General features: G+C 37.3%; 1 protein-coding gene across 2 annotated transcripts in view; it reads right to left on the bottom strand.

Moving 5' to 3' along the window:
* Cwf19l2 (CWF19 like cell cycle control factor 2) overlaps window positions 1-23,233 on the bottom strand; it is a 73,495-nt gene that overhangs the window by 5,551 nt on the left and 44,711 nt on the right. For both annotated transcript variants that reach the window (XM_057768735.1, XM_057768736.1), the window contains 4 exons: window positions 16,988-17,200; window positions 14,603-14,719; window positions 12,741-12,896; window positions 11,666-11,746 (listed from right to left, as the gene is read on the bottom strand). In XM_057768735.1, coding sequence (XP_057624718.1) covers window positions 11,666-11,746; window positions 12,741-12,896; window positions 14,603-14,719; window positions 16,988-17,200 — 567 coding nt within the window. The remainder of the gene's footprint in view (window positions 1-11,665; window positions 11,747-12,740; window positions 12,897-14,602; window positions 14,720-16,987; window positions 17,201-23,233) is intronic.

Genomic DNA, 23,233 nt, shown 5'->3' with positions numbered 1-23,233 from the left:
GATCCTATAGCCATACTGATGAGTATTTTGCATATCCCCATAGAACCTTCATCTGGCGATGGATGGAGATAGAGACAGAGACCCACATTGGAACATTCGGCTGATCTCCCAATGTCCAAATGAGGAGCAGAAGGAGGGAGAACATGAGCAAGGAAGTCAGGACCGTGAGGGGTGCACCCATCCACTGAGACAGTGGGGTTGATCTAATGGGAGCTCATCAAGGCCAGCTGGACTGGGACTGATGGAGCATGGAATAAAACCGGACTCTCTGAACATGGCGGACAATGAGGGCTGCTGAGAAGCCAAGGACAATGGCACTGGGTTTTGATCATACTGCATGTACTGGCTTTGTGGGAGCCTAGTCTGTTTGGATGCTCACCTTCCTAGACCTGGATGGAGGGGGAGGTCCTCGGACTTCCCACAGGGCAGGGAACCCTGACTACTTCTTGGACTGGAGAGGGAGGGGGAAGGGAAAGGGAGAGGGGGAGGGAAATGGGAGGCAGGGAGGAGGCGGAAATTAAAAAAAAAAAAGAAGAATGTTCTGTGCAAAGTTGTTCAGTGACAGTAGGAAAGATGGCTCCATTGGACACTGACCTAACTAGGTTATCAGGTATGCAGCATGCAATACTTTGAGAAATAACTTGAAGGAATATATGGTGCCAGCACTCTTTCATTTTCTTTGTATTACACTCTGATAGGCAGAATAATGGGTCCTAAATATGACAGGGCTGAGTATACTACTTTACATGGCAAAAGAGACATTAAAGGCATGAACAAGTTTAGAGTTTTGAAATAAAATGGTGATGCTGGGTTATTCACGTGAGATAAATGTAATCATGAGGATAATTACAAGAAACAAGAGGCCTGAGGTATAAAGATTGGTAGGTACCTAACTCTTCATTTTGAAGGCAGGAGAAGGCCACAAGCCATAGACATAGATAGCTTCTATCAACTGAGAAGATAAGAGTGTCTTCTCTTCTCTAGAACTGATGAAAGATGCCTATAGTCAAAGCCACTCAGGAGGCTGAAGTAGGAGGACTTCAAGTTAAAGGACTTGGCTATAAAGAGGTCAAAGCTCTCTTGAGAGACAAGTCAGCTAGTACTTAATAAGAAAAAACAAAACTAAGGCAGGGGATATGGCTCAGTAGGAATGTTCTTGACTTACAGGCACAAAGCCCAAAGTTCAGTCCCAATCCATTAAGAAAAATCTCTTCTCCAGTCTTCAGGAGACACCCAACAAAGAGACTGGTATCCGAGTTGGTATATTTGTAATCATTAGCACTCTTCCTGCCTTTTCCATTATAAGGAAAACAGCTGGAACCCCAGTTCCACTTTTAACAGTTTACACAGAAATAGGGTCTGACCTTCAAGTTCCAGAAGGCAACCAAAGGCAATGGCAACAGGCCATATTGTTTTAGGAGGCTCTTGTATTCCTCCAACCATCAACACGAGGAGCGGTTTCCCAAACCTAGCACTGGGATTTCTGTTAGAAAGAGCATGGCTTATAAAACAGTATGTTACCCTATGCCTTTTTCAAACAATCTTAATGTTATGTATCTCTCTTTTGTGGTGATATTTTGTTTATACTATAACAAAGCTTGCCTGAAAATCAGAGTGCAGAGCTAAGCCACTAGTTAGTCATAGAGGCCAGGCAGTGGTGGTATATACCTTTAATCACAGCACTTGGGAGGCAGAGGCAGATGAATTTCTGAATTCAAAGCCAACCTGGGTTGATAGAGCCAGGCTGTATTATTGGCTCACATCTTTAATCCCAGTACTTGGGAATCACATAACTTTAATCCCAGCACTAGGGAGGTGGAAAAAGGAAGGGATATGGCTGAGCAGAGAGAGGAATATACGACGGGAGGAGACAAGAGCTCAGTTCATTCAGTCTGAGGTTTTGTAGAGACAGGATTGCCCCTCTGAGTGATGATTCTGAGTTTTCACTATTGAGAACAATTAGAATTCGTGCCACACTCCTTCCTTAGCCCCTCTATTATGTTCCGTTTCCTACCTTATCCCCAGTTAAAAGTCCTCTATTTTCACCATTATCGCTTTCATAGTCCCTGCCTCCTGCGATCTTCTTCTCACCTCATCCTCCCATGGTTCCTTCTACTTTACTGGCTACTTCAGATACTCCAGGTTATCTACTCAAATCTAAAGATTCAGATCTAGGACTCTCAAGTAAGAGACAACAAGCAGCATTTATGACTTAGAGGAATTGAACTGGACCTGAACTAAAAGCCTCCTCTGGGAGGACTAGTTCTCATAGTATCTAGGCTGCCAAAAGAGGATCAATCCAGACTCCTATCAAGCTGTAAAGCCTATGAATCCTAGCAATGATGAGACTAGCAAAATATTACCAATGGTCTAAGAATGGTTCTTCTATCTTAGGGGGAGTCAAAGCTGTCTAATTGGACTTAAGCCAACTTAATAGAAGAAAATTCATGCCTGGTTCTATAAATGTAGCCTACTACTCACGGCTAGATTGCTAGAGAGGCCCCAGACCTGAAAGAGAACCTACTACTGCCATTTTCCTAACCCAATGTAATAATATCTGTGTTCAAATATTTATACTCACAGATTAAGTATAGCTGTCAGCTCTCATCAAAAAAAATCTTTTTTAAACAAACGTGAACTATTACAGAGAACCAGAACTGGTCAAAATGCAGAGAATTAAGAAAAGGTCTGTGTGTGGCTGCTCAATCCCAACTGATATATCTGCAATGCAACCCTACAGCTAAGGCTCAAGAGAGAGAAAGCAAAAAACAAAACAAAACAAAACAAAAACAAACAAACAAACAAACAAAAAACAACAACAAAAAAATTATAAGAGCCAGAGGTTCAAGAGGCCTGTTGCTATACAGTGTTCCCTAGGCAAAACAGAAAAAAATGCATGCAAGAAATCTGAAGAATATGGTTACCTGAACAAGAGCAGAATAACAACAAGATGGACATAACAACATAGATGGGGGTAATCTTGCCAGGCCACAACCAGGACAACCAAGACAGTGTTACAAGTGATCAATGGCAGCTAAGAGCAAAAGTTTCCTCCAGGAACAAACTCTAACAGAGCATGTCAAATCCCAAATGGTCAACCCCAGACACACTTACATAACAAAACTAGACTATAAATTGGACAGAGGAGAGGTGTATATGGAGGCTCAGAAGTGAGGAAGTTAAGAGTGTTGTACAGATGAATACCAAAACTGTGAAACCAGTTTTTCAGTCTGAATTTCTCCCTCTGATTTCAATAGTAATGCCTAACTTCCTCAAATTTCCCCTGAAAGCAGTTTTCTTAATTCAAAAGCAATTATCCCTAAATAATGACTGCTACATTTCCCATAAAATTCACCTTAATTTTTGTAAAAATCAATCAAGAATTTCCTTATCTCTCAATATAACAGCTTTGCTTTAAAAAAAAAATTGCCCATTTTCTTGACAGATTTTTTTGCTGTGAGCACTCAGATCTGTTTACATCATCTACTGTCCTAGCCATAGGCTTGGAACCACACTGCAAGAAACCTAAAGACCATAGAAATAGGACACTAACCCTCAAATGATATAGAAAAAAATAAAGTCAAAAGAATCAGAAGAAAGTACAAATACATGAATCTCCATTGAAACATAAGAATGTACTTGGAGAAAAAACAATGACCCCCAACTGCAAAGAGAAAGACAAAAAACTTTTGAAATTATTAAGGCCACAAAACATTCACAAGAATGTTTATAAGTCTTTCAGACATAAAATTTTAAAGTGACTAAGTGTTTATTCACTTTATATTCTTAAACAAATCACTTTAAAAGACACCGAAAAGTGTGGTACCCTGAAAGTTGGCTCTTTTGGAACTCTTCTGAAATTAAGATCTACTTGCTATTCCACCAAAATGAACATTAAGATGCACCAGGAAGTTATCCGTCTTTTTCCCCATCTACTATAACTTCTAAAGAGGTTCCAGTAAAAAAAAATTCTATGAATCCCTGATGTGGGAGTGATATCTTTCTTTTCTTTCATTGGTTAAGTAATAAAGAAACTGCCTAGGCCCATTTGATAGGCCAACCCTTAGGTGGGTGGAGTAAACAGAAGAGAATGCTGGGAGAAAGGAGCCGAGTAAGGAGTTGCCATGATTCTCTCACTCCAGACAGACGCAGGTTAAGATCTTTTCTGGTTAGCCAGCTCGTGGTACTACACAGAATATTAGAAATGGGCTAGATCAATATGTAAGAGCTAGCCAATAAGAGGCTGGAACTAATGGGCCAGGCAGTGTTTAAAAGAATACAGTTTCTGTGTAATTATTTTGGGGCATAAGCCATGCGGGCGGCCGGGTGCCGGGGACGCAGCCCCGCCACTCATATTACAACAAATCCCTACTGCTTCAAGGGTTCCCATCTTCAGACTACTGATGCTATTTTTACATGCGGCCACACCTGATTCTTATTTTCCCTATTAGTTAAGTTAGTAAAAGCACCTAGATATGTACTTCATGTATTAAGTCTAGGTTTTCAAAAAGCAAGTTTAAGCACTAAATGATCCACAAGCTGCACTTACAGTAGCAAATGTAAAAAATACGTTTCTTTAAAAATTTCTACTTCGAATACATTGGTCATCATTACAATTTTATGAAAGAATTTTGAATATGAAATTATGATGTCAAGAACAAAAACTGAAGTAGCTCCATCCGGAGGGGTAAGTGTGTGCCCACCTGGCCAGCCAGACACCCCAGGAAGGGAACACAGGAACCCTCTAATCCCCTAAATTTCTGGCCATTCAGTGGGGCTTCTCCCCAGCTACTGGCTTTCCCTACTTATCCAACCCCAGCTTTCCCCCAAGCACCCCTTTCCATCTGCGGGGTCCTAGGATCCCCCAACTCAGCCTGCTTCGGGGCTGAGGGTTTGGGGACACAGTGGTGAGTGCAAGGCTGCAGGAGTTTCTTTGTTCCAACAAACCAGCATCTACCAAGCCCACCCTTTTGTCTGCAAGGTCCTTGGCCAGAAAGTGGCCCTGATCCAGTAACAGGAGATCCATCCGGAGTGATCCACCACCACAGCCTACACCAGAGTGGAGAGAATCTAAGAGCAAACTCCAGTGTTGAGGGGACATAAAAGAGGGCAGACCAAGAAAAATCCCCAAGTACGCAGTTAGCCACAGCAAAGATCAGACCAAGCAGCCAAGACTCTCCTAACAGCATTTGAAGGAAGAGATGGGTAGGCGCCAATGCAAGAATCCCTCCAACAATCTTAAAAGCAACATGATAACACCAGAATCCAGTGAACATATATCAGGAAGACTTGAAGACCCTACTCCAGAAGAAGTAGAAGAAATAGACTTTAAACATAACATTATGAAAGTGCTAGGGACCATTAAACAGGATGTGAAAAACTTCTTTAATGAAATGGGTAAGAAGACTAACAAAAAGTTAGAAGAAATAAATAAATCCCTCAAAGATACCAAAGAAAAAGAAATCAAACAGGCAATGGAAACAGTTCAAAACTTGAAAACTGAAATGGAGACAATAAAGAAAACAAAAACCGAGATAGGGCAGGATATGAAAAATCTGGGTAAATGAACAGAAACTACAGAGACAAATATAACCAACAGAATACAAGAGATGGAAGAAAGAATCTCAGATGCTGAAGATACTATAGAGGAAATAAACACACTGATCAAAGAAAACAGCAAATCCAACAAATTCTTAAAACAAAACATCCAGGAAATCTGTAACACCATGAAAAGAACAAACCAAAGAATAATAGGGGTAGAAGAAAGAGAAGAATTACAGCTCAAAGGCCCAGAAAATATATTCAACAAAATTATAGAAGAAAACTTTCCCAACCTAAAGAGGGATATTCCTATGAAGGTACAAGAAGCATACAGAACACCGAATAGACTGGATCAAAAAAAAAAAAATCTAACAATTCTAACTCCAGATAGTCTACAAACTCATGGAAACTGAACAGTCAATTACTCAACCACCCCTGGTTGAAATAAAGAAAGAAATTAAAGTCTTCCTTGAATTTAACGAAAATAAAGACACAACATACCCAAACCAATGGAACACTATGAAAACAGTGCTAAGAGGAAAATTCACAGCACTAAGTGCCCACATTTAAAAAAAAATGGAGAAAGCTCACATTAGAGACTTAACAGTACATCTGAAAGCTCTAGAAAGAAAAAAAAAGAAGCAGACTCACTCAGGAGGAGTATAAGACTGGATATAATCAACTGGGGCTGAAATCAACAAAATAGAAACACAGAAAACAATCCAAAGAATCAATGAAACAAAGAGCTGGTTCTTTGAGAAAATCAAGAAGATTGACAAACCCCTATGCAAACTAATCAAAAGGCAGAGAGAGAGAGAGAGAGAGAGAGAGAGAGAGAGAGAGAGAGAGAGAGAGAGAGAGAGAGAGAGAGAGAGAGAATGCAAATTAAAAAGATCAGAAATGAAAAGGGGGACATAACAACAGACACTGAGAAAATTCAGAGAATCATTAGGTCTTACTACAAAAGCCTACATGCCACAAAGTTGGAAAATGTAAAAGAAATGAACTTGTTTTTAGATAAATACCATACACCAAAATTGAATCAATTTAAATAGACCTACAAGTCATGAGGCAAGAGAAGCTGTCATAAAAAACGTCCCAACCAAAAAAAGCCCAGGACCAGATGGTTTTAAAGCAGAATTTTACCAGAACTTCCAAGAAGAGCTGATACCTATACTCCTTAATGTGTTTCAAATGAGTCATTGCCAAACTCTTTTTATGAAGCTACAGTTACCCTGATACCAAAACCACACAAAGACTCAACCAAGAAAGAGAATGACAGACCAATCTCGCTCATAAACATCGATGCAAAAATTCTCAATAAAATACTGGCAAACTGAATCCAAGAACACATCAAAAAATTATGCATTACGATCAAGTAGGCTTCATCCCAGAGATGCAGGGCTGGTTCAACATACAAAAATCTATCAATGTAATCCATCATATAAATAAACTAAAAGAAAAAAAAATATGACCATTTCATTAGATGCTGAGAAAGCATTTGACAAAATTCAACACCCCTTTATGATAAAGGTCTAGGAGAGGTTAAGGATACAAGGATCGTATCTAAATATAATTAAACCAATATACAGCAAGCCAACAGCTAATATCAAATTAAATGGAGAGAAACTCAAAGCCATTCCAATAAAATCAGGAACAAGACAAGGCTGTCCACTCTCCCCATACCTCTTAATATAGTTCTTGAAGTTCTAGCAATAGCAATAAGACAACATAAGGAGATTAAGGGGATTCGAATTGGAAAGAAAGAAGTTAAACTTGCATTATTTGCAGATGATATGATAGTATACATCAGTGACCCAAAAAACACTACCAAAGAACTTCTACAGCTGATAAATACCTTCACTGATGTGGCAGGATACAAGATCAACTCAAAAAAAAAAAAATCAGTAGCCCTCCTACACACAAATGATAGAGAAACAGAGAGGGAAATCAGAGAAACTTCACCTTTCACAAAAGCCAAAAATAGCATAAAGTATCTTGGGGTAGCACTAACCAAGGAAGTGAAAGATATATTTGACAAGAACTTGAAGACTTTGAAGAAAGAAATTGAAGTCGACACCAGAAAATGGAAGGATCTCCCATGCTCTTGGATGGGTAGAATCAACATAGTAAAAATGGCAATTCTACCAAAGGCAATCTATAAATTCAACGCAATCCCCATCAAAATCCCAAAATTCTTCATAGACCTTGAGAGAACAATAATCAACTTTATATGGAAAAACAAAAAAATCCAGGAGAGCCAAAACAATTCTATACAATAAAGGAACTACCGGAGGCATTACCATCCCTGTCTTCAATCTCTATTACAGAGCTACAATAATGAAAACAGCTTGGTATTGGCATAAAAACAGAGATGTTGACCAATGGAATTGAATCAAAAATCTGGATATTAACCCACAAACCTATGAACACCTGATTTTCGACAAAGCAGCTAAAAGTATACAATGGAAGAAGGCATCTTCAACAAATGGTGCTGGCATAACTGGATGTCAACCCGTAGAAGAATGAAAATTGATCCATATCAGCATGCACAAAACTCAAGTCCAAATGGATTAAAGACCTCAATAGGAATCTGACTATACTGAACCTGATAGACGAGAAAGTGGGAAGTAGACTGCAACACATGAGCACAGGAGACCACTTTCTATGTATAACCCCAGTAGCACAGACAACAAGAACAACATTGAATAAATGGGACCTCCTGAAACTGAGAAGCTTCTGTAAAGCAAAGGACACTGTCATTCAGACAAAATGCATCCTACTAAATGGGAGAAGATCTTCACCAACCCTGCATCAGACAAAGGTCTGATCTCCAAAATATATAAAGAACTCAAGAAACTGGACATTAAAATTCTAATTAACCCAATTAAAAAATGGGGTACTGAACTGAAAAGAGAATTCTCATCAGACAAAGTTCAAATGGTCAAAAGACACTTAAGGTCATGTTCAACTTCCTTAGCGATCAGGGAAATGCAAATCAAAACAATTTTGAGATACCATCTTACACCTGGCTAAAATCAAAAACACCAATGATAGCCTATGCTGGAGAGGATGTGGAGTAAGGGGAACACTGATCCATTGCTGGTGGGAATGCAAACTTGTGCAACCACTTTGGAAATCAGTGTGGCAGTTTCTCAGGAAATTCAGGATCAACCTACCTCAGGATCCAGCAATACCACTCTTGGGAATATACCCAAGAGATGCCCAATTATACTACAAAAGAATTTGTTCAACTATGTTCATAGCAGCATAATTTGTAATAGCAAGAACCTGGAAGCAACCTAGATGCCCCTCAATGGAAGAATGGATAAAGAAAGTGTGGAATATATACACATTAGAGTACTACTTAGTGGTAAAAAACGACATCTTGAATTTTGCATGCAAATGGATGGAAATAGAAAACACTATCCTGAGTGAGATAACCCAGATCCAAAAAGATGAATATGGTATGTACTCACTCATTAGTGGACTCTAGTCATAAACAAAGGACATAGAGAAGCCCAAAAACAAAGTGAACCCAAAGATAAACATATACAGATTCTCCTGGAAATTGGAAGCAAACAAGATCACCAGGCAAAAGTTTGGAGAATAGGGGTGGGAGTATGAGGGAAGGGGTGAGGGGGAGAGAGAAAGAGAAGGGAAAGACTGGGGAGAGCTTAAGGGAGTGGGAGGGTGGAGATGGAGGAAGGGCAGATATAGGAGCAGGGAAGAAGATATCTACATTAAGGGAGCCATTTTAGAGTTGGCAAGAGACTTGGCTCTAGAGGGGATCCCAGGTGTCCATGGGGATGTCCCCAGGTAGGTCCTTGGGCAGCAGAAAAGAGGGTGTCTTGAACTGGCCTTCCCCCACTACCACACTGATGATTATCTCGAATATCACCATGGAACGCTGGATGTAGACAGAGACAGAGACCCTCATCAGAGCAACAGACTGAGCTCCCAAGGTCCAATTGAAAAGCAGAAGGAGGGAGAAGATGAGCAAGGAAGTCAGGACCACGAGGGGTTGGTCCACCCACTGAGACAGTATGCCTAATCGAATGCCTAAGCTCACCAAATCTAGCTGGACTGGGACTGAACAAGCATGTGATCAAACCGGACTCTCTGAATGTTTCTGCCAATGGGGGCGGACTGAGAAGCCATTGATAATAGCACTGGGACCTGTTTCTACTACATGTGCTGGCTTTTTGGGACCCTATTTGGCTGCACACCTTCCTAGGCCTGGGTGGAGTGGCAAGGGCCTTGGACTTCTCACAGGGCAGGGTACCCTGTCCTCTCTTAAGGAGGGAGGGGGTTGGAGGAGGGTGAGTGGGGGAGCAGAGGGGAATGGGAGGAGGGGTGGAAGTGTACATTTTTGAATGGAAAAATAAAAAAAAGAATAAAAGCTGTACATTAAACACTGTTTTATTGAGTCAGTAGGAAGAAGAGTAAACAAGACAATTAGGATTTTTTTTTTCTCCTTAAATTCTGGTCCAGTTGTCTAGGGATGAAACAGAAAAAGATGGTAGCCAAAACACTCACCTCTGAGTTAAAATTGTACCTTAACTAGTTCTATGTAATATGCATCTTTGGACTGGCTGTCAGTGTGACAGGGAATGCTAGCCATCCATGAGTTTTGGCTAAGATGCCTGACTTTCCAAAAGCAGAAACATATTCCAAAGGTATCTTTTTAAACAGTAGTGGTCAAACATTTTCTGTCAAAAGGTCTCATGCTGAAATGGTTTTTATGGTTTGCAGGTCATCTAGTCTCTGGTAGACTACTGATCCCATAGCAGCATGAAAAACCTACAGGGGCAATTTACAGGCGAGTATTTTTTTACTCGCCTGTATATTTATATTTTACAGCTGTTTTTTTTTTTTTTTTAAAAAAAAAAACAACTCTATATGAAAGACTGGGTTTAGCATAGGGGCTTAACTGACAGCCTTCACTATAGTAAACTCTATAAAAGCAACCACCTTTTCTGTTATGATCTACTACACAGAGCATGCCCAGAACAGAGCTGGTAAATGGCAGGCAAGCAATGAAGACTAACAGAATGAGTTATTTTAAAAAGAAAATTCAAAAACAATCTGTTTATTAATCTCTAACCAATTTATTTTCCATTTCTACAAACAATAGTCACTAGAGAAGTAGACAGAAGTAGTTACTATATTGCATCTAAAAGTTGACCTAAAAGTCAAAACTGAACGATACATCCTTCAGCAAATCCCCAAGAAAGTGGCAAACACAGAATCTAACCCAGCTACTATATTCTAGGAATGTAGCAGGGAACTTTTATATAAAAAACAAATCTGGGGTCAGGGAAATGGCTTAACATGTTTTTGCCACACAAGTGAAAAGACCTGAGTTGGGTTCCCCAGAACCCAATAAAGCTCGATGCGGATTCCTCAGGATTCCTTTTTTCCCCCCATTTATTTATTCATTTATTTATTTATTTAAGATTTCTGCCTCCTCCCTACCACCACCTCCCATTTCCCTCCCCCTCCCCCAATCAAGTCTCCCTCCCTCGTCTGCCCTAAGAGCAATCAGGGTTCCCTGCCCTGTGGGAAGTTCAAAGACCATCCACCTCCATCCCGGTCTAACCTCAGGATTCTTATGGCAAGACTGAACATTAGCTGGCCTAGTATATATATCAGCAACCAATAGATCCTGTCTAAAACACAGTAGAAGGCTAAGACACAGATGCACATATGCACACATATTCTTTTAATGGAATGGGAAGAAAGAGGGGGCAGAAAAAGAGCTACGGCATTTTAAACTCAAAATGGAGCCAATACAAATTGCTTCTTACATTAAAACACCAGTGACAAAAGTGTTCTCTTGAGATGCTGTCACAGCAGAATCCAGTGGCCATCATAGCTGATTATGGTGAATAAAAGGGCAAGAGGCTGAGGACCAGGAAGAAAAAATTATTTGAATAAAATCCCTCTATAAACAAATGAGATTTTATAGACCACATAGAATGAAAATACTTTCTTGGTGAAATGTACTTCTGCTTCACTTTTACTCACTCAATCAAATGGCCTAATTCTCAAACAAGAGAATTCACATTTACAAAGATTTCCATACTATAGTAATTTCTATTACAGAAAACTTAATACTCACAGACTTTCTAATATCTTTGGAAGATAAGTCAATCAACTTCTTATTCATGGACCATTCTTCATCAGATTCCATTATGGCTTTCTAGGAAACAACCATTTGAAAAACAAAACAAAACAGAAAAAAATCAATAGAGTAGCAAATACAAAGAGACAGGTTTTATTGTTGCTTTATTTTTTAGGTGAATGCAGATTTCAGTGCATAGGACAGACTTGTTATGAATGGGTAAAAGCCTTAATTAGAGGATTTAAAACTAGAACTACTTAATGTTTTAAAGACCAAATTTTAGTCAGAGATAATATTGTTTTATTTTCTAACTCTATAGTGACCACCTCAACTTCATGTGACAAAAAGCTATCCTTGAGAAGAGTAAATAATTTAAGATAAACACAAATTTCACAAATTTCTTTTTGAATGCATAGAAATCTACTCAAATCAGTTCATTTTACTAGTCCTCCTCTGAACAAAAAAAGAAATGTATATTATTTGTGAGTATCAAAAACTATTTAGGACCAAACAACTGGTAGTACACATTTTGAGAAAAATTATTCTCAAAACTAAAGTCTACTTTTTAAAAGTAGGGATAAAAATACATAGAAATGGAATTTTGAGGCTTCCTAAGTTAAATAGTTTAGGTACTATTTGTAAAACAATCTTTTTTATTTTTTACTTTTGGCTACCATTAAGGAACACATTTTAAGGTGAAATTACCATCAATTAAATCCAATTTAAAGTATGTCAGACAGGCTGTTATTCTCAATTTACAACTGCATGAAGTCATTTTTCTAGAGTTATATTTGGAAGTACCTGGTAAAACAATGACTTCACTAGAGGCATTAAAACAGAAACTGTAAGTCACTGTTGATGACCTATTTATAGGTCTAAGCAAGCCTCCTTAAACAAAAAGTTCAAAATTCATTACATAAAAATGTATTTAGAATATTTTATGCTTACCTCATTTCTTTTTATAAAATTTGGTATGACTATATTTTTAAAAAATACATTACTACACATATATTTACCCACAACTGAATGTAAAAATAATAAAAATATACAAAAAAAAACCTGTTTATAATACCTTAAAATAGATGGGAGCCATATCACCCATTTCCCTTGGGAGAGGGATACACTCATAAACCATATGATACTGCTTCTCCATGCCCATGTTAGTCTCTAAAAAGATACAATTCAATCCTTTTTCTTCAAACATCTTTACCAACGATTTCCTAAACATCTAGAAGACGGGAAAAATATGACAGACATATATTCAAAAATTACTACACATTTGCAAAGGTTTTTAATCTCAAAAACCACTGGTTATATGAAACAATTTAAGATAATGAATTGCATTAAAGGCAAAATTTTCTTCAAGCTCAACTAAAAAATACTATATAATTTTAATCATTCTCATTTGCAATTGTGGTTGTTCAAAAATGCTTTGATGAAACTATCTGAACATTTTCTGCCAAACATAAGGTCAAATCCAGTGTTTTCAGGTACTTAAAAAGAAAATCATTGAAAAAGAGCTCCTTCATTTTCAAACAATACTCTTGTATTAAGTCAAATCACTTTTCAAAGTATATCTAATAAAAAAAGCATAGAGGACTAGTCACCAGAGCATAATTAATTTGAGAGTCATACATATTTGAAGGTAAAATCAAAACACTGTGCTTCTTCAGTTTCACTGGTGCAGACATCTCAGCATGCCACTCTCCACACATGTGCAATGTCTAATGTTTTTCCTTTCACAAGAACTACAATGACATTATTTGTATACAGATTGGCTTTTCCTCTCTCACTCAGTTTTCTAAAATACCACTGGCTCAATGAAGTCTGCAAACAAGAATGCAGCCTATAGTAGAAAACAGTATACCGTTGGGTATAGTATCTAAAATGTCATGTTCATGTGTTGACTTCCTAGGGCACTGAAAAAAATGCTTCAACCACCTTGAGGTTTTTCACCACTTACCTTAATTCCTCACAGAAAAATCTAACATACATATAAGATTCTTGTAATTGAATGTTTTTTGCACTGTATTTTATTGTAAGTTAAATCAATTTTTCATAAATTTTTAAATGCACCCCAGAAAAGTCCTCTAATAATCCTAAAGACCAAAGTTTCATACTTTTTTCATACTTCCATTTTTTTCACATCAAAAATATTCTGTCTTTTTTGCTAATTAGGTTTGGCTTTTGACACAACAACATAATTGTTCCATGAACTTTTAAAGTATCAACCTCAAAAAGCAAAGAAATAAGAGACTGTATTTCATAAAATGCAGGCAAACATGTCCTCTTTTGGCATTTTATCCATATTCTCTAAAACTAATATATACTGTCATCTATGTGACATCTTACAACTTTGCATTTTCTATCTTGGGTCTCTGAAACCTCAATTCAGCTGACAGCACTTATCATGCTTTCTTTCTTGGTCAAGATGAGGTCTTGAAATAATTCAGCAACAATTTAACCCATGTGACGTCTTTCAATCTCTCAAAGTATCAGCCACAAAACTATATAACTAACTCATGTAACTGACTTCATTACCAGAGTATACTATAAAGAGAACCAAGAAGAAACGGGGCTGATATGGCAGCACAATCACCATAGTCAGAGGACAAACAGTAATTGCTGCCTGTAAAACTCTGACTCCACATATTTTCATTCTTTGGAACTTCTTTCTTCTAATATTTAATAACAATTATTATCTCAAGCTGCACAAAGCACTAATTATAAATTGAATTGATTCTTAAAATTACTTTGTTAGCTCTGTCAGTAAACAAAAGTTTTCAAAACAAGAACATGGAGAAAATAATAGTAAGAGAAGGAAACATAATGATCTTATAGACACCTAAAAATTGTTAAGTAGAAATATCAAACCTGTTATCATAATAATCTGCAAAACCTCCTCATGAGCCTTGCAGACATGACAGTACTGACCTGAATCTCCTCCCAGATATCTTCATCCAACATTGTAGCTGCTTGAAGATGCTGCAGAGGGACTATGAGGCAGTGGCCCTCAGTAAGAGACCGGAAATTGGGTAAACATAAATAAACCTAGGGGCAAATTTTAATGATGTCTTATTTAGTTATGATTATAACAGATGAGAATACAGTAGTGAAACCATGAGTATTTAAATAGGCAGATTTGCTTTTATGAACTAGTTTTATTTCAATACTCTCAAAGATGATATTTATACTTAAAACGCCACAGAAATAGTTTCTAATAAACTGGAAATTTAGATCATGAGTCTCAGTTTTCATTGATAGACATCAAAAATTAAGATTTACCAAGAAAGGACAAGAACAAATGCCACTTGATCTTTTATCTGAGGAACTATATACTTACAAACACTAAAAACAACAATTTTTGAAAAATAAAAAGACACAATGTAAATCTTTTTTTTATTAAGTACTTTTTTTTTTAATATTTATTTATTATGTATACAATATTCTGTCTGTGTGTATGTCTGCAGGTCAGAAGAGGGCACCAGACCTCATTCCAGATGGTTGTGAGCCACCATGTGGTTGCCGGGAATTGAACTCAGGACCTCTGGAAGAGCAGGCAATGCTCTTAACCACTGAGCCATCTCTCCAGCCCCCAGACACAATGTAAATCTTATGAATGGAAGTTCTTGGAAGAACTGCACCTTATGCTGTTTAGAGCTAATGAAGCAGACAGAGCTGTACTTGTTGAGGAGCCTAAAGTGCTAGAAGTCAAGAACCAAATTACCCTGAGCTAACCTTTTACCCCTCAATTGACAGTCATTTATTTTCCTTCTTGTGTAAGACCTAACATCCCTGTAACCAATAGGCAAATCTTCCAGAATGTCTAAAAAGCTAAAAAGGATTGCTGAGATTTCCTGGCTGTTCTATAACCTACCTACCTGCTGTTTTCATAAACACACATGAAAAGTATCTTGGTGGGTTTTTTCCTTATCTGCTATTCTAATTAAGAAATTGCTACCATCCTGGAATATGGAACTTGAGGTGACCTAAATCAGTGCTTCTGGGCTGTGGTCATTCAAACTTGGCTCTAGAAAAAAAGCTTTTTGTTTTTGTTTTCTTTTGTTGACAGTGTAAACTATGTGTATCAGCAATTTCTCTCATTATGGGTGAAAACTGAATTAACCCAGCTAAGGGAAAGAAAATGAGTCCTGGATAACTTTACCTTTATGGTTAAGCTCTATATACATATATGAATGATCTATAACCCAGAACTATTTTTGTATTATATACAGAGATATTCATATGTATGTGAGTGATGAGAAAGATAATATATAAATATGAATGTTCCCTAAACTATTACTTCCTAAAACCAGAACTTCTTCATTCAGCCTCAGTCACCCATTCTCATTTAATCCACTCCAGTATTTTTTTTTTCCCCCTTAAACAGGATTTTTCTGTGTGGTCCTGGCTGTCCTAGAACTCTCTGTAGATCATGCTGGCCTCAAGTTGAGAGATCTGCTGGACTCTGCCTCCAAGTGTCAGATTACAGGAGGGCTACTCTAGGTGCCTCTCTTCTCTCTGTTCCCTATCAAGGCTTTTCATTCCCTGGTGCCTCAGAGAAGATTTCTAGAACGTGTTTTCAAAATAACACCTTCAATGATTTTGTTCCTCACTTTATGACAATATCCTTCTGAACCAGGGTAAAGTTTAATTTGCTTATTTTATTATATTTCAATAGAATAAAAGTTTCAGAAGTACAACTACCTACAGCAGTTGCCTAAGTGGAGCCCTAGATTCAAATCTTAATAATACTGCCCCCACCAAATCCTTAAAAGAATAAACTTTTTAAAATGAACTAATTTTTATAATGTAAAAAATAGTCATCAACGAGTATTTATTGAATAAATGATGATGATACACTGTGAAGATAAGATGCTTGGAATACAATGGTGAGCAAAGTTCCCTATTTCTGTACTCCTGAAGCTTCAAAACATTGGTAAAAACCCAACCAAGGTAAAATATCTGCAATAAGTTTTCAAACTATGACACAGTCTACAAGAATTCAAATACACTCTATTACTATGAGGAAGTAAGTAAAGAAATGAAAGCTGCTTTAGATAAAGACTCTAAGGGAAGATTTTAATGCTGATTTCAATCATTAGATCATAAAGATAGAAAACAGAAAAGCCAGAATTATATTATCAACAAAATTGAATTATGCTGTCTATCAAAGGCCCTAGGAATTATGGTAACTTAGAAAACAAAAACATATGAAAAATCAAGATAAATAAAAACTTTAAAAAATTTTCTAAAAATCTGAAGAGCGAACAAATTTGCATATACTGACCTGTACCTTGTCTGTGTTTTATTTCTTACCTTCACACCAATGGCAACAATAAGATGCTTGGGAAACTGAGAACTATCAAAACAGTACAGACATCTGGCCATCTGTGCAGTAAGACTCTGGTGTGCGGCAATCGCTTTCCTCCTCTGGCTTTCTTCTCTTTCTCCAAAACGCTCTTTTTCAGCTGCTTTGGAGACAAACATGTCATCCAGAGTATAATAGTCTCCATCTGGTTTTCCCATGAACTGAAATATAAAAATAATAATAGTAGGAGACAGAAAGTGGTAGTTAATATTTCATTGAAAAATGGCATCCTAAAGTCTGCAAGTAATATAAGACAATCTATGATATTTTAATGATTAAAATTAAGCTTGAGGTAAAAAAAATTCATCTATCATTACTGAGGCCATCATCAACCTCATCATAAGTCACAGAATCTTTACTAACTTATTTCATTTAATTTTTTTATCTACTACTATAATATGGAAACAATTACTATGTTCACTTAAGCTGTAAAGGAACAAAAATACAGAAGTCAAACTGCTGGAAAACTCAGCTTATACAATATATAAAAATTAAATACTGCTCTGCTTCTCTAACTCCTTTCAACATTTGGACAAACACAAAACACAAATTTTATGTCCCTACTTAAAAATACTTAAAGAGCTCTATATTGTATACAAGGCCAAATACAAACTTTCTTACAGCCTAGAAAAAAATGCTAGATACAAAAAACTGTAGTTATTAGAAGCTGCCAAAATAATCAATGTAAAATTCTATCTCCTATCTATTTACCCTTGAGCTTTTTATGAAATATATCTACACTCTCTCAATTCCTTATTTTACAATGATCACAACAATATTCTCTGTCTTCTTGGGTTATTCCTACAACACATAGCTAACAAAGTAAATAAATACTAATAACCTAAAGCAACAGATCTCATAAAAAAAAAAGCTTTACATAATCTAGCATCAATAACCTTTCCTAACACATCCGACCACACCTATTTACTCTCTGTATTCTAGAAAGTTTTAGCCTTCCAAGGTACTGTTGCCTTTCAGCTTGCACATGCTCTCTGACCAATTCTCTCCATGCTGCCATTTTTCAGTTGTACTTTTAGATTCAGTTGTCATCCCCAGAAATAAATTTCCTCGGATATTCATGCCCCGCCAAAGTATATGATCAGTCTACTCATAATGACTACACTGTGTTAATAATATTCATTGGCTTGTTTTTCCTCTTACTAAATTATTCCCTACACAATCTACTAGCCTCATGCCCTACCCCAAAAAACTAATTGAAAAATCATCAAACACAAAACTGTAACAAGATACTTGAATTTTAGCATAATTTGAAATACAATTTAAAGGCAGAATACTTAAGTAAAAGGACATTTTTAATCAAAGTTATGAAAGATTAAAAATGCTGGTTGCATATGGTAGTCAGAGGCAGGCGTATCTCTGTGAGTTCAAGGCTAACCTGCTCAGTACAGTGAGTTTCAAGTCATTCAAGGCTACATAGTGAGACCAAATCTCTAAAGAAAAAAGTCACATAGAGACACAAAATTCCTAAAATTTCTGTGCCTAATAACAAAACTTTAAAATACACAATGCAAAAACTCAATGGTACAGAAGAAGAAATAAAACACACAATTCAGAGATTTAAACATCATTTTATAATTGCTGAATAAGTAGGGAATCAAGAGACAGAATAGAGACTTTAACAAGCTATGAACCAATATGATCTAATTAACAATGACAAAGGTCCCATTAGGCAAGAAAGTGAATGCTTTTCCAAGTATGCAGAATGTTCACCAAGATGACATTCTGGATCATAAATAAATCTCAATCACTTTAAAGAGTCTAGAATGTAACCAGAAATGCCATTAATATAACTGCCAACCAAGACTACACGGAACACATTTTTGCTGTTTTCTAAGATTCTCATTATGTAGCTCAAGCTGGACTTGAACTTCTGACCCTCTTGTCTGAGCCTCCTGATTGCTGAGATTACAGGTGTGGGCCAACACAATCAGCCACATTTATCTGGCAATGTGAGATTCTTCCCCTTAAGAACCCAATTTCTAGCCAAGTGGTGGTGGCACATGCCTTTAATCCTAGCACTTGGGAAGCAGAGGCAGGTGGATCTCTGAGTTTGAGGCCAGCCTCGTCAACAGAGTGAGTTCCAGGAAATGCTTCAAAGCTACAACAAAACCCTGTCTAGAAAAAAGAAAAAAAAAACAAAAAAAAGAACCCAATTTATGAAGGATATCATCACCATACTGTAAATACATACAACAAGACAGAAGAGTTAAAAGAAAATGAAATTTCATCAAGAATAAATAAACCAAACTGTGAAATTTAAGTAGTGGTTTGTATACAGTATACTAAAACAACATAGTACATGCTTCCACATATAAAATCATGTCATTAAATATAGCACACCATTCTATATTGTTATAGGAGATATCCATTTTCTGTATATCAAAGACAGTACTTTCATACTTTATAAAAGTTACATAGATGCTACCAATCTTCTCTAATTTATTTCTAGTGTTTGAACTGATTCTGGTACAGACTAGCAAGTGAGGATGGTTCCACTTATCTGAAAACATTAATTATGTGGACTTCTATTATATTTGTGGTGTGCTTGAAAATATTCACAACTTATTAGTCATTCAGGCCTCTTCTACAACTTTATGCCTATAATAATATATTTGGCATCAATAAACAACATTTTTAGTCAGTATAGTTTTAACAGGTAGTAGAAAGTATTTTATCCTTAAGAAGTAAAAGCCACTGAAGTAGTAGAGGAGTGGAAGAGGGAAAACAGGGACAGGAAAACAAGTTTCACCATTTAGACAAAATGTTAAAGGAAATCAGCTACACTACAATCTAAAACAGTACACCATACATACACCTTAAAACTTGGAGCACCTCTATGGCAAATATCAGAAAAATGTGCTAAAGTGAATACAAAAATTAAAAGAAAGAAGACTTTTAAAAGAAAAGGAAATGTTAACACTGTAATGGTTGGCTCTGTCCCTTTAAGATACAAGCCATGCCCACTCCCTCCCCGCCCACAGAGGCAAGCTGATGTTCAGTTTAAAAGGACAACCTCACCAAACACATTTCAGTAAAACACAAATACAAATTATTAAGGTATCTGCAGGTCATACAAGTTAATAAAAATTCTCTCTCTGCATGTATGCCTGAAGTCCAGAAGAGGGCACCAGACCTCATTACAGATGGTTGTGAGCCACCATGTGGTTGCCGGGAATTGAACTCAGGACCTTTGGAAGAGCAGGCAATGCTCTTAACTGCTGAGCCATCTCTCCAGCCCCTAAAAATTCTCTCTCATGCTGCCTCCCATAGTCTTAAAAATACTTTTCATTGTGCAAAAATATCTATCACAGTTATTCTGACATAAATATGCTACTGTTCATACAATGTAAATGTTTAAAACTTCTGTTTTTATAAACTCAAAGAATTCTTGAGTTCCAGGAAGACGAATTGAAGGATTCACCTTAAACAGGTCAGATACACCAGTCTCAATTCTCTGGTGCTAAATTTTTTCCCCTAAATTTAACTTCGTTCTCTGTTCTGCCAATACTTTAAACAGGTGTAATAGGTATCAGACATTTCCATACCACAAACACTGGACAGGAACAAAGAAATCAGTTATGCCAGGATGTGACCAGCACCCAGATTTCTCAGGTCCGCCCCTACAAGATGATGCCCACAAATGAGCAGGAAGCAGTCTTGAGAATCTGTCGCCTCAATTTTTTTAATCTGTTATATCTAAACTCCTGCCTTTTTATTATATATAAAAAAGAGATGGGAATGTAATGGTCTGCTCTTTCCCTTTAAGAGACAAGCCACACCCACTCCCTCCCCTATCCCCCAAGGCAAGCTGATCTTCAGCTTCCAGCCTGAGTCTTTTCTTTTCCATTTCCCCCTCAAAAAGACAGCATCTGTCTCTCCCTTCTTCCACTTGTCCCCTTCCTCTCTCTCTCTCCCTCCCTCTCTCTCTCTCTCTCTCTCTCTGCCACTCTTTCTGCTCTTTTCCCATTTTCCCTTTTTCCATCCATAACCCACTAAATAAATATCTAGCCTCACTCTGCATGGCGTGCCTATCCATCTGTCTCTCACCTACCGTGTGGCTCCCTGTCCAGGACCAACCACCTTCTGAGACCTGCAGCATGGTCTAGTGGCATGCCCATCCATCTGTCTCTCCTTGTGGGACTGGTTGCCCCATCAAGGTCTCTCACCCACCACATGGCTTCCTGTCTGGGACCCGGCTGCCTTTGTGGCCTGCCATGGTCTCGGGACCTCCTGCCTGCTGCCACTTAGAGGACCTGCAGCGTGGTTTCGGGATCCACTGACCACTGAAGCCACTCGGGGATCCACAGTGTCTTTACTTAAACCACTACAAACTCTATACAAGGTGTCACACAGATATAATGAAGTCCCTATTAAAAGGTCAATGACATTTATAGTACAAAGAGAACAAAATCAGAAAACAAAATCTGCCTTGGTCTGATAACAGACAAAAGAATTCACAGCTTGAAGACTCCCAGACTGAGTTACACATTGAGACTCTGTGTCAAAACAAACAGAGAAACAAACAAAAAAACAACCACCAACAAATTACCATCCTAAAAGTTCCATGGATTCTTAATGAACCTAAAAAACAAAAGTAATCCTGAAAAGCAAAACTGCAAACATGGAGAATGCAAATTTGTTGATTTTAAAACTTACTATGAACTACAGGAATTAAAACACTACAATAATGGCACAAACACAAACTCATGGATTAATGGGTGAAATGAAAACAAACATACATCATCAAATAAACACACACAGAGTCAAGTAAACATATACATTCATGGCCAAATAAATACATGTATACATGGCCAAATGACTTAGGACAAGGGTATCAAAATCATTTAATGAAAAAATGATAATTTTAAATAAATGGTTTAATCAATAGAATTTTATGCAGATGTGAAGAAAATTGAAATCATGACATTTGCATGAAAGTAAAAACAACCAGAGATCATGTTAAATATTAAATGCAATAAGCAAGAGTTAGAAAGACACTACATGTTCTCTCTTATATATGGCACTTAGTTTTAAAAGTGTGCATGTGTGTGTTTAATAGATCTGAAATAGATCTGAGAGGGGAGAAATGTTTAAGGGAGAGGAACTTGTGGAACATGTGTAATAAGATAGTAGAAAGTACAGTTATCTGAGGAAAGAAAAGAAACCAGGGAGAAGGGTACAAAGTGACAGGGACACAGGATCAGATAATAGAATAGAATGAATACAAAGTCTAAAGAGATAACTGTATGAAAATGCCATAATAAAATCCATTATCCTGTATGTAAATTGCAAACATTAATAAAAAGGAGGGGAAAAATAATTTCAATTTTAGATCTAGTATTTTTCATAAATGGTTTTTAGAAGCCCTACATCATATACAAAAGTGAATCAAAAATATAAACATAAAATCTAAACCTTGGGGCTGGAGAGGTGGTTCTAAGGTTAAGAGCATTGACTGCTCTTGTAGAGGGCACAGGTTCCAATCCCAGCATCCATACTGTAGTTCACAACCATCTGTACCTCCTATTCTAGGGGAGGTTATACTTTCTTGTGATCTCTGTAGGCATGAGGCACACATAAACATCCATAATGGCAAAAACAGTGCATAAAATAAATCTAAAAAAAAAAAAAAACCTAAACCTTTCAAATTCTTAAATGATGTAGTATTTATATAAAAATGGCCCCCATAGGGTTATAGATAGTGGTACTACTAGGAGGTGTGGTCTTTTTGGAGGAAGTGCACCACTAAGGGCAGGCTTTGAGAACTCAAATGCTCAAGCCAGGTCTAGTGAGACATTCACTTCCTGATGATCTTAAGAACTCTTAGCTCTTTCTCCAGTACACACACTATCATGCATTCTACCATGACAATAATGGCTTAAATCTCTAAAACTGGAAGTCAGTTAAAATTAAATATTTTTCCTTAAAAGGGTTGCCATGGTCACTGTGTCTCTCTGCACAGCAATAGAAACCCTAACTAAAAGAGAAGTTGGTACCAGAGACTGGGTTATTGGCAGTAATTGACCTGACTATGTTTTTGTTTGGAAGAATTTGGGCTTTGGTACTCTGGGTTAGGAAAGCTGTAAAATGCTTTAAGTGCTGTTTATGGGGCCATACCAGTAAGAGGATATAGCAACAGTGATGCTGAAGGTGATTTTAACTGTGAGACCCTA

This window comes from Chionomys nivalis, chromosome 4 (genome assembly GCF_950005125.1).
Source record: "Chionomys nivalis chromosome 4, mChiNiv1.1, whole genome shotgun sequence".
Classification (NCBI taxonomy): domain Eukaryota; kingdom Metazoa; phylum Chordata; class Mammalia; order Rodentia; family Cricetidae; genus Chionomys; species Chionomys nivalis.
Note: the sequence above shows the minus strand (reverse complement) of the source record. Positions and strands in the feature narration are given on the sequence as shown.